At 40.6% G+C, this 13,063-nt stretch overlaps 1 protein-coding gene across 1 annotated transcript in view; it reads right to left on the bottom strand.

Annotated features, from left to right (window-relative positions):
• The window catches only part of TMEFF1 (transmembrane protein with EGF like and two follistatin like domains 1), an 89,306-nt gene extending 80,291 nt beyond the window's left edge, over nt 1–9,015 (bottom strand). The window contains exon 1 of the mRNA XM_007424388.3: nt 8,502–9,015. Coding sequence (XP_007424450.1) covers nt 8,502–8,673 — 172 coding nt within the window. The 5' untranslated portion in view covers nt 8,674–9,015. The remainder of the gene's footprint in view (nt 1–8,501) is intronic.
• Nucleotides 9,016–13,063: the final 4,048 nt, after the last annotated feature.

Here is a 13,063-nt window from a genome sequence, read left to right as displayed (position 1 = left end):
GACTATTAAACTGTATACCTATCTAAACATAGAGTTAAGATATATAATTACCCTCTTTGTACCCACCCAATATTTAAAATACTGTATTGTCAAGTTTTCAAGATACCATTTGCACACAGGGCCTATTGTTTATTTATTAAGATGTATCATAAATGTATACTTAATAAGACTTTGCTGTGTAGAAACATCCACTTTATGTATTATTTTGTAGCCAAAAACTGATTAAAGTCATTTGGACTCAACTGAGTTAGACCCAGCACAAGGTCTTTCCAAACCATATTTACAGACACAGCAGCAAGATCTTTCCAACCCCTACTTACAAACTCTAGTAAACCCTAGTTTACTTCCATGAATTTGGGATTGGATTTGGATGTGGATGTTTGGGGTACGAATTTGGATATTTCAGCAGCTATAATTATAAATGTCTTCTGAAAAGAGTCAAGCATATAACCTTTCTATCTGTAACTGCTGAAGAATCCCTTGTGGGATTTCCGTTCAATCCAAGTCGCAGTTGCAAATGTTTTCACTCTCCAGTCTCAGGCAGAAGTTCTACAGATTCCAAGAGTGCCATCAATTGCTCTGTCTACCACTTCAGATTGTGCAATGCAGAACACTTCAGAACATATTGAATAACTCTACTGTATATAACTGAGGAGCTATAACTTCAGGAAAAATAAGTATCTTATCTAAAGAAGTGCAAGAAGTAGTACTAACCATATACCAAATTACTAATATCAATGAAAAGATTTTACTTTAAACTGTCTTTGTATTATTTCAAATCAGCTTTCCAATTTAGAGAATTGTTCACGCTATTTCTTTGTTATTTCTTTTTAGAATAAACTGCAATCAGCCAATGTTTTTCTTTTTAAGGGCCTGGAAATTCCACAGGCTGCTAAGCAATGACAAAATGTCAAGGAATGGGACAATTGACATGAGAGGTGGCAGAAAAAGCACCTCTCTTCCCCCTACTTTTCCCCTTCCCCTTCACTTTTCACCCCTTACTTGGGTTCCCCAAGCAAGTACTTGCTGCATCTCCAGGCAAAGTACTGGAGGAAGGCACAGCTCAAAAAAGCAGTCATCAGGGAACAATTAAGCATCCTCATTTATACCACTACAAAAAGTCCCTATACAAAAGTTCTCCTTCTCTTGTTACTTACAGTAAGAACTATATGAAAGAGTCCATGATTTTACAACATTTGTCTGGAGCTGAACATCTCATTCATCCCTTTAAATCCAAAGTGAAAATATAAACCTTGAAACAGTTTGCAATTTCATCTGAACTGCTATAAATACTAAGACCATGAAAAGGCCAGAGGCAGCCAAGAAGCACATTCTACAGTGGTTACTTGTGGCTACTTGTCCACTGAAATAATTGATGGTATCTTTCAATTATTGGCATCATCTGTCAGAAAAGCTCATGATTCCCTTATTTCTCATCTTCTGTAACATTTAATTATTCTATGACCTACTTCATTACTTTTATTTCCCGTATGCCATTATTAATACATTGTTATGGAATGGCTTTTTTTTCTTGTTCCTCTTCATTGCACTTGGAGGGAAAAGTAGTATTTGAAGAGTTGAAACAGATTTTATGATTATTTCATACTGGAATACTTATCAACTCTAAGACAAATGCTTTACAGTAGAAAATGTACTTTATTGTTCTACATTTAGGCAAGCTCCTTAAAATTGTTCATCAGATCAGACAGAACTATTTCCACAATGAACAGCCCATATGGAGTAAGGAGTACAGACTGATCAGTTAGAAGCATCTAATGTTGCAGCAAGATTGAAGATAAACAGAGGTGGAGATGATCAGCCCTTTGAATGGGAAACTGCCAGAAGATCCAGGAAAAATCAAAAGACAGACAGCAAAAGGGTTTCAAAAAAATATGTAAAAAGGGCATAGCTGGTATGGCCAGCTATGATTTTGCATGTTGTATGCCAATTCATGTGATTACCAGGATAGTACCAAAAGAGTAGACCATTCTGGGCTTAATGGTCCCATAATCCGTCTCCAAACATGGCAGATAAAAGGAAATACTTCCTTATACCAAATATAGTCAAGCTATGGCATCTGCTATGGCAAGATAGAGTGGCAGCTACCACCTTGGACAACTTTAAAGGGGATTAGACAACTAGATAGAAGGTTGGATATCAATCATTGCTAGATATGATGGTTATATACAGTACATTTCTCAGTATTAGCTTCTGGGGTACACAGGCAGGAGGGGGATTTTGCCCTCCCATTCTCTCCTTCCCCAAAGCACTTGATATTTTGATATGATTCAGCAAGCCTTGCTTTTCTTTTCTTTTCTTTTCTTTTGGTTCAAATATACACCAACAACAAAAACAATGCAGTTTCTATAATATACTAATTAATAATATTTTTTAAAAGTTTTCCCAAGTAAACCCACTATCTGACAATCCAAACTAAATTTAGCAGTCAGCAAGAAGTACATACATTTTAAGATGATCATGACCATTTTTACTTATTGTTTCTATTAGGCATAAAGAGGATTAAGAAATTATACAACCCACTGAATCGCCTTCCCTCTGAACACTGGAAAAAATTACTGAGACTGCAACTTGGTAATCACTTCTGCAGAACAGTACCCAGTGAAAACAACAGTACTGAACGTATATGTACAGGATTTCACTGTAACTCATTCAAATAAGGATGAAGTCATCCACCAGGTTAAATAAAAAACAAAGAAATCACATGGTGTTATGCCTGAACCAGATCTGTGCATTTCTAATTTGGTTTTCTTGGGGTTATCACAGCTCGCTTTCCTCCTCCTGCATGCAGCATTGGTGGCTGCTCTCACTGGGTAATCTAAGCCAACACCAAATACCCTCACTTCAGTTTCAGCACTGCTTGAAAAGGAGCCGCTGGCTGAAAGATGCAAAGTGTGATGAAGCTACATCATCATCATCATCATCCCACTTATTGTATTGTCGAAGGCTTTCACGGCCGGCATACGATGGCTGGTGTGGGTCTTCCGGGCTGTGTGGCCGTGGTCTTGAAGTTTTGTTCAAGCAGCCACTCAGTAACCCAACCCCACCCACACACCCCCAATCCCCCCCCCCTCAGATCTCTATAAATACCCACAAAAAGGGTCACATCACCCTGGGCACAGAGAGAACTGCTCCTGTCTGTGCTCCTGCACTCTGAAAATGCCGGTCACAGGTGCTGGCGAAACGTTAGGAAACAAAACTTCAAGAACACGGCCACACAGCCCGGAAGACCCACACCAGCCATCCCACTTATTCTTAAAACTTCTTTTTGAAAAGCAGGACAACTGTTCTGAATCAAGAAGGTCACACTGCCCCCTCCCCCAATTCATGCCTCCTCCCTCTTGAGAAGAACACTATCGCAGCAGAGGAAGTTTAGCCTGGCCCCAGCCAGGCCCTATAGGAGAAGGAGCTATAGGATCTGCTCCATCCCTCAATTGCCCTATAACTGCAGTTCAGAAGTTCAGCCTGAGAACAAAGAGCTGCCATGTTTCCTCAAAGCCTGCAACTGGCAAGGGAAATTACCTCCTCTTGCTGCTGCTAGCAGTTTTATCAGCAGAAGGGAAGCATTTCTTTAAATTAATATTAATGCAACCTCAGTGTACCACTGCTCTCCATTGTCTTTGAGGCTGTATCATGCCTACTGACCAATCACTTAACTGAGTTATCCTCTTGCTTTCAGAAAACAAAAAGTTTTGTTCTGAACAAAAAGAATGTGAGGAACATCATGCTGGGAACTCTGTCCCCATGAAGTTTCCACTTACTTTTGTTTAGTGTCCTATCCTAAGTTTTTAACACGAGTAATAGGGAAAAGCCATGTTCTGCATTTCACAGAGAATAAACACGAATATATATTTATTTTTTATTATTAAGGGGGAAAAAACACATAGAAAGTGCTTTAAGAAAAAAGTGAAAGAAATACAACAAAGAAAAAAACATGTCAATGTCATTGTAACAGTAAACAATTACAATTCTATATATACTTATCTAAAACATGATAGTCATATAACTGTATTAGAAATATATATGTACTTGAATAATATTTGCATCAGAGAATAAACACTAATGAAAACCTGTCAACTCTACATGACTTTTATCTTCAGTGGGAGAAGGAATCTTTATAAATGATACAGAAAAAATCTGTATAACTGATACAGCAATAGCCAAAACAAAACTATCTGAACCAATGGATGGAGTTAACTTTGAAATTAGATTTACTAAATAGCTCAAATTTTAGGTAAGGCAGACAGACTCCATGCACTGATGTACAACATGAAGCTAAGCAACAATCTGAAATTATTAGCTTCAATTCTAAAGTAGGTTAACAAGTCACAGAAGGAAAATAACCCATCTCCTTCTTGCTCCCCCCAGCAATGTTGGTTGTGAGGCAGAAGATGACTGGGGGTTAAGGAAGATGGGGAATTTTGCCTCTTGGAGTCCCATAAGATATTTTGTCATCTAAGCCTAATTCAATCAAACTACCTAGGAAAAGGGTTTGAAATTATCATACTTAACATTTGAAAGGGGTTTTTTTCCCCTTAAGAACTTAATTAATGTGTTACTATTATGCTTTATTGCCTTATGAAGATGTCTGAATAATAGAACGACATGATACAGTGAGGAATCCACTAGAATTGCTCATGCCAGGACAAGAGATTCTCATGGAAGAAGAATGTCAGCATGGATTATGCAAATATAATCCTGGTGCTGTCTTGTAATTCCATCATTTAAATATTAACAATACAGTGAGAGATTAAGTCACAAGAAGGGGAGGGTGTACATAAGGAATAATGGATTATTTGGATGACTGGAAAGAAAAGGGGAAGAATTCTAGTTGTAGTCATATGGCATCTGAATGACTTTATCAAATATCTGCATAAGCAAAACATAAAGAAATGGGAAAGATGGTTCCCTAAAAGGTAATTTATCATCACTGGACATAGAAACTGCACAGTGAAAAAGACAGGACCTAAACTTTGAGAAGAACATCAGCCATAGCATCCTAGTATACACCAGATAAATTAATTAGATTTGAAAGTCTGTGTTGCATCCAAATTAAGCAGCTCTGAGTATAAAGAAGACCCTTGGGAGGTATTTCCATACTAAGTATTATAATTTGCAGAATATGTTCACCAATTATACAAGTAAACCAAAAACTTTGCAGTCTTGTCTTTTATGTTATGCTTGTTCAATTTGTTTCCTCATTCTTTATGCTGAATGCATGTGATTTCACTTTTCTTTTAAAATAGTACTACTATATTTATTATAGAGAAACATTAATTTGTATTTAGCTCTGAAAATCTGCTTTGTATGCCAGCTTTTTAAAATGAATCTCATTGACTTTCCCATGCAGCATGCAGGATATATATGCCTGTTAGATGAACTGGCATTTGGCAGTACCAAATTAACCTACTAATCTTTCTTTGCACAAAACATGATCAGTCATTATGTGGATGCAAAAGGAATCCAAGTCAAGCATGCAAGAGCAACACTTTGCTCAAATACACCATCAACATGTCTATAATCACAGCATGAGAAACTCAACAAGCAAGGATCAAGAGAACAAACAAAGGTGAAATTTACATTGTGGAATGACTTTTGAAGGTTTGCTTCTGTGAGAAATTGCTAACCAGGCTAACCACTATTGTCAGAGTTGTCTATAACAAAGACCACAAAGGCATAGTGCAGCATAAATATTTTTAAAGTTAAAAATCCAGTATAATAGTACTTCCAGTTATGACCCTATGCCTGCCTGCGTGGAAGTAAGCCACTTACTAGAATCCTAGAAGTATGCTGAATGCTACCAGGCTTGTAACCATTGCAACTGCTCCCTCCCTACTCACTAATTTCTCCTGATTGTAATTTAAGCCTGGAAAAAAAGCCAGATTCAAAAAAGTGCAACTGTGCATAGAAATTTGGAGGAAATCTGCAGGAAAGGAAGAGTTCAACATTCTACTCCTTCCTTTCACTGGCCTTCCTCATTATGCTTCAGTATTCTAAGTCATAGACTATTCCACTGTTACATCTGTTTAGGGCCTTAATTGCCTGCTTCTTCAATAGTCAACTCAACCCAATCCTATACAGTACATGTTTACTTTAAGGTTAATTCTGCTACTTTCCACAGAATTTACTCTTTAGCAAGTATCAGAAGAACTGCAATCTTAGATTGCAATCCTACACAAACATACTTTTTTAAAAAAGCTACATTGGAACTTATTTCTGAATAAACAAGGAATTGTGCTGTCAGTAACTTACGCTACCAAAAGGGAGCATTATATAAAGTGCTCAAAGCTGTTTAAAAAGTGGCAGCTGTCTTCATCTCTCAGAGAAGACAATGAGATTGGAGGACACCAAGTACCTCTTATGAATCTCTCATGAATCTGGCACTAGCAGTTGCACGTAATTTCTAACTGGCAATCCTTTCAGAGCAATCATCCATGCTTTTCAAATGGGGGAGGGAATGCACAAAAATGACAGCTTGAATGCTTTGAGGAAGGCAAAACACCTAGTCAAAAGGAGCAACAAACTAGAAATATGCTTAAGAAAAAATTATTTTTAGAAAACCAATCCCAGTTGTAAACTTAATTTCCTGTAATTTCCTGGATCTTTCCATTTAAGGTCCTACTAATCTGGAAAAATAACTTTTTAAAAAATAAATGTGAACTAAAAGAATAGCATTTATTTCTGCAAGGTATTGAAAGACAGAATAAAGTAACCAGTTATACAATGCAATTTTTTAAAAAAGAATTACATTTACTTTGATCACAAAGCATTTCACAACATGTCTTTCTTGATAATAGAGGCTAGATTTGATCTTAGGCTTTGTATTATATTTATTAATGCTGCAAACCTGACAAGAAACAGGCCAATTACCTAAACATGTTACAGAAACAACATCTCTGCATTTGCAGTTTCACAGGCAACCTTTTTAAGAAACAGAGGTGAGAAAAGAGTAGGGAACTAAAGGTTGGTGGGTATGCAAACAGCAGCTGTGCTGATGGGCCTGATAATACATTCAGCAGAGAGAAACAAAAGAGATGCCACCTCCTGTTTGCTTTTTTCTTTTGCTGCCTTTTGAAATAATTTTTGCTTCTTGTGCCACAACTAAAAGAAAAACACATTTCAAAATCAGAGCTGCACTGTCTTTGTTCCAGCAGCAGGAAATGAACTCACATCACCTGGCCAGTAATTCCAGATGCGTGAACTGTTGACACTTCACTGCCCACACAAGGTCAATGTTCACATTCCCAGATTTACCTCCCCATTTTCATGGCCTCAGGTCATACACAAGGGAACACAGGGCTCTGAAATGTACGCATGTAAAAGGAGCAGAGGGAAAGAAGATGGAGAGACTGTCTTTGTACAGAAAGGAGATGTGGCTGATGATGGAAAATGTGTGACTGTATAGGCCGCTTTGGACCCCGGCAGTATTCAGTTTCTACAATAAAAAGTGTTACACACCTGAACTAAAAAAAAAGAAAATCTTCTTGAACCCAGGCTTCTGGAGAAGGTTTGAGTGCCACGAAACTCAGTGGGACTTACTTCTGAGTAAGCAAATCTAAGAAGAAGGTGTTGCTAGTGAAGAGGACTGTACACACATACCTGAAAGTAAGCCCAGGTGAATTTTGCTTACTTTGGAATATAAACTCATAGTATTGGGCTATGTAGTAGTGAATACCATTTTGAAAATTAACCAGAAATCCTTTGCGTGTCTATTCAGAAAGAAAGGCCTGTTGAGTAATATCTTGTTCTTAGGTAAGTACAGAATTGCATCTGAAGGCACTCTGTTATCATGAAAATCATGTTCTATAGGTCAGGGCTGACCCTTCGGTCCGATGCAGACTGGCTGAAATTAAGCTCTTGGCTGCATCCATCCACCTTCATCTGCACAACCTGGTGATGGTTTCGGGCCAGCCGATTTCTGGAGAGTTGGGACTACACTACAATCGGCTTCTCTTCTTTAGGATTGTGCGGAGAGACACAGAACTAGATCCATAAAATGAAACTAGCGGGAAGGAGGCAGAACCGGCGCGGAGTCTCTGTCCATGGGATGAGAGGCAGGAATCGTCCCCCAGCGCTTGAAACACGGATGCGGGGGAAAGTGCCTCCGATTTGCAGCGGTTCTTGCTCCTCGGAATTAGAACGCGGCGCGGGGAATTCGGGGGAGGGGAGAGAGAAGGAAGGCAGGGACGTGGCGTGCGGGTTTTCAAAAGTGTGACTGACAGCCAGACAAAGATGGGGCTGGCTAGTGACGGAGCTATTAAGTATGGAAGGGAAGGGGTGGATGGACAAGAAACGAGGAAGGAACGAGCCCATGTGGTGTACTGAGATGGGCGTCTGTGGCGGAAAAAAGACGATCGGATAAGAGCGCGAAAGACGGGGCCGATAACGAGGAAGGATGCTCGGCGTGGGCAGCAGGAGCGCTTGTGGGCCGTCCAACCCTCCACTCCCCGCCCAGCGCCCAGCCCGCTGGTCCTGCAGCTTACCTGAGCAGTTGCTGCCCGCCTTCCCCTTGCCGGCGCAATCAGTGGCGGGCGCGGCAGGGGAGAGAGGGTTGGACGTCCGGACGGGAACCAGGGCGCAGAGAGCCACCGCCAGCACCAAGAACACGGCACTGTTGCAGCCGGGCGAGGGCCGGGGCCGGGCGGTGGCCGCCATGGCGAGGACTTGCAAAAGGGGACTGCAGGCCCTTTGGGTCTCAATGGGCGCCGCCGGGAGGAGCGCGGACCCACCGGCCTTGCTTCCAGCCAGAGCTCCGCATCCCGGGCCGCCGCGCTCTTTTCCGAATTCGCTTCTGGCGTTCTTTTTTCTGGCTTCCGGGACTCCGGCAGGGACCGCCTCGCCTCCCCGCGCCCCTTTGTGCGCTGCTCCTGCTCCCGCTGTTGTCGTCGATGCTGCCGCCGCCGCTGCCGCGCGCCGCTGCCGCTGCTACCGCTCGGGCTACAACAAAGGGAAGGGAGGGGGAGATGGAGTCAGTGGGAGGGGGAGAAGATGGGAGTGGGGTCCACGTGATGCCTATGCCGCCAGCCTCCTCCCCCGGGACCGGGACAGAAGGGGGGTCCGACTCCGGGCCGCCACGCCCCCTCTTTCCCGACTGCCACCACTTGCCCGTGCGCGGCGGCAGTGGCGGCACGTTCGGGAGCGCCTGGGCACCTCGCTCAGCCGCGCGCCGGTCCTGGGATTGTTTTGCAAAGAGGGCTGAGGACAAACACTCGGGGCCGCTCTTTCCCGCACGCGAAGCCTGCCTCACGGGGGACTTCTCTGCTGCCTCGACATCTTCTCCCTCTCCTAAACCGCCAGAGAGCAAGATTTGGGCTGTTTTGACCGCTTCCAGAGGAGGGGAACTTAGGAGAAAATAAAAACGCATTGGCTGGTCACAGAGTTTTTCCTCAGGAGTAGGTGTTTGTTCATCTCCTTGCAACTAGCGGACCCCTGTGAACTGGTCAAGCAGGCATAGAATTGAACTGTGTGATGGCAAACTCTAAATCCCAGGAGCCTCCATAGTTGGGCTGCTTCCCCAAAAAGCATGTTCACAATTAGGCAGTACCTCACTTGGGGGGGGGGGGGCTGATCTGGGCCCTTTCCTCACTGCTGAGGTAGTGCTATCCACCAGGCCTTGAGTTGGCAGAACACAATAGTGACATGAAATGTGCTGTTCCCATTGCTGATTCCTCTCCTGCCTCTTTTGCTTCTTCTGCTCTCAATCACTGCCAGTCACTCAAGGCAATGGGTGTAGAAGCGTAACAGATTGTGGCTGTCCATGGACAGTGTTGGAATAAAGAAGAAAACACTAGTATCCTGCTGATACAACTAAGAATGATTTAAAGCTGTCTCCCTCATAAGCCGGGGATGAGGTGACATGACAGGAAAAAGATACTGCCATGGCATGTTTGTATGATGGTTAGGTTCAAGTGGGAAAGACCTGTAAAACACGGCTTTTTATAAACAAGATATCAAATCAAATTTATTATTACAATCAAACAAGGTACTATCTAGGGCCTGCTTTGCCAGCAGCTCTCAGAACATTCACTGTGTGGTGTTTTTATCTGGAACAAGTAGCGAGAAAAAGGACAATTACTTGCAGAATCAAATGCATGTACTTAGGGTGCTGGTCACAATTCAACAGAGAGTTACAAACATGGTAAGAATTAGAAGGTTTAAGCCTGTTTAACTCTGCTGTTTTGTGGCCTGTAAAATTGATTCTCCTCTACAGGAGAATAAGATTGAGGTTGATAGAATATGGAAGCACTCTGTTTAGACACAGTAGGCACAGACCTCTGCAGTAAGTGTATGGCAGGCCACTGTGTGTCGTTTGTGGTTGAGCTGAGATTTGATCTAAGGCCTTCCCTGACCTAAGTTCAATTCTATTCCCTTCACCACAGTGGTGAGTGGTTATTAGGGAAGACACAAAATAGATACCAATCTGTTTTGATGCAGCCAAGTGATAAAACATGCAACCTCTCTTTTCCCATTATCCCAATCAGTGGACCATAAGTGACTGAGTGTCTTCCATTTGTCACGTAGAAAAGTATGTTATAGAAGATAAATATGGCAAATCCTTTTTTGTAGAAGTCTCAGCTTTAAGCTTCTGAAGCAGACGAAGAGCCTTCTGCTTTCCAGTAGCCAAGCTGTGTAGATGAAAAGAGTGTGCAGATTGATGGCCAAATAACCTTTGTTCTTGATCTGGAGGGGAATAATCTTTTTACTAGATAATTGTTAAATGAACAATTAACATGTAAGCAGTACAGTAGCAGATATGCCCCCAACTCTTATTTTTGGTTTCCTGGAAGTTAGCAAGTCATATTAGAGAGACTTCAACTCAAGCAAATGTAGATTTGTACTCCTTTGTGATGACTTTTAATGAAAAGTGAGCTAAACGTTTTATATATAAATAAATAAGATCATCTAGGGAGGTCCTCCTCCAAGCATCCCTAGATCTAAATGTTGGAAGTTCACCATGAGATTTGTTGATGCTGGCATCCCAACTTAGAAATGTTCTCCTTTGGAAAGTGTGTCTGACATCCACCTTGTTCTTCACCCAAATTGCCATGACAGTTTTAATTCCTTGTTGTAGAGGAGTACAAAGATGGACTTGAAGAAACTATGCAACAACTAAGCACTAAAACATGCGCTTAGCCCAGAAAAACAGGAAAGCCTGTGAAAGAAACTCAAGATTGACTCTCTTTGGTATAAAAGGGATGAAAGGGGAAACGCCAGGCTCTCAAGATTCTGTTATTATAGCCTATATCAATAAAGTAAAATTCTGGTATTTCTTGTGGTGTTTCTTTCCTGACCTGGCCTACCTCAAACAGTAGACATTTGTATTGGCTATTTGTTTTTAGATCCTATGGTCTGAACTGTTTTCAGTCAGGTTGTATTTCTGTTTTTCAGTAGAATTCCTGTTGATCTTAATTATAATTTTAATAGCATCTATTGTTTATAAATGCCTAACAACTATAATAAAATAGAATTGCAGCCTGTGAGAGTTTATTTTATTTGCAATATGTTTTTTCTGTTAGTGGCTTTAGTTCCCAACTTAAATGTTGAAACTTTCTTATCTGAAAAATAACTTTTCAAGTTTATGGATCTTTTGTTATTTTAAAATATGTAGTCTTACTGAATTAGACTGTTAAATGGTTAATAAAAAGCAATAATAACTGCAATTAACCAAAAGACAAATGTGTTAAAGGCAATGCAATTAAGTAGTGATACAACATTCTTCAGAATGTTCATTAGAAAAATAAATAACAGTCTTGAACCATCCTAAAAGTATTTTCATGATGAGCCATGAGAACCTAGTGGTATCAGGTAACCCAAATATTAAAATGATCATGGGACCAATGGAAGAAAGGTGCTCATGGACTTAATCCTTAGTGGCATCCAAGATCTGGTATGAGATGTGATACCAAAACAAATAGCAATAGCATCCATCATGTATCTAATTCAGCATGTACATAAATGGAAACTATAAAGCTGCAACATAATTCCATTCAGTTTCAAGATAAGGAAGTTGAGGTTCAACAGAATGAAACAAAAATAGCTTGAAGATTGTTGTGACTGTGCCTACTTGCCAGGCATTCACAAAACTGCAGGCTGCTTGCTAGACACAGAATATACATTTTCATGACAGAGATGTTCCCTGTCAAGTACACAAAAGCAGATATCCCCAGTCTCTCTCTCTGCTGGACAGAGAAAAATAGACAAGGGTCATAACTGTAGAGAAGCAGGAGAAAGAGACTAAGGAACACAGGCTTCATTCTTCCCAAAAGCCTCTGTGAAGAACTTGGGATCTCCAAGAACCTGGAACAATCCAGGAACATTGAAGCAGAGGATCATTTTGCTTCAGGAAGTCTTCTGTCTCTATAGAAATAGGTAAAATGTCTAGCCAGAAATATTGTGCTATGTTTGATTTGGTGCTCAGCCTAATTGTCTTTATATTTTCCATACAATACAAGTTACAAAACTCTGTGCACTCTCACTCTTTATTAATTCTTTAGGCTGGGCATTAAGATAAAATATTGTGTTTAGACTATTCTTATGATTTGTAATATGATTTGGAAGCTTTGCAAACTCTCTTCTGAGACCTAGCCAAAAAACATTCATTTGTAGCATTTTGTGGTCTACCTGGAATACTGCATTTTCCACCTACAGCCTTAGCCAGCCAGTAAAAAGATAAAAACAAAAACTTTAAATTTAATACAATAAGAGTTTGAAGCCAATAGAAATAATAATACAGATGATAGGTTTGAAGAGACAGGAAGAATTATTAACAGAACATAATAAGCAACTTGGGGTAGAATGAGCTCCAAATAAGAATTAGAGTTAGTAGAATTTGGAAATATTATAGGAAGAAAGCTGATATACTTTAATGAGACCACTAATAAGGCAACTTAAAAAAAAGAATAAAAGATACTTCCCAACTTTAAACTGTTGAAAAGAATGCAGGGAGATATTTCAAAATAACAACAAATGCATTAGTGAAGGCTTTCTTCACCAGTTATGGAAGAGGAAAGAGGAAAACACAATTGCACTGATTGGTTGCTGAGAC

This window comes from Python bivittatus, unplaced genomic scaffold (assembly GCF_059951505.1).
Source record: "Python bivittatus isolate LINGU-HERP-01145 unplaced genomic scaffold, Pbiv_v1 ctg000960_np1212, whole genome shotgun sequence".
Classification (NCBI taxonomy): domain Eukaryota; kingdom Metazoa; phylum Chordata; class Lepidosauria; order Squamata; family Pythonidae; genus Python; species Python bivittatus.
Note: the sequence above shows the minus strand (reverse complement) of the source record. Positions and strands in the feature narration are given on the sequence as shown.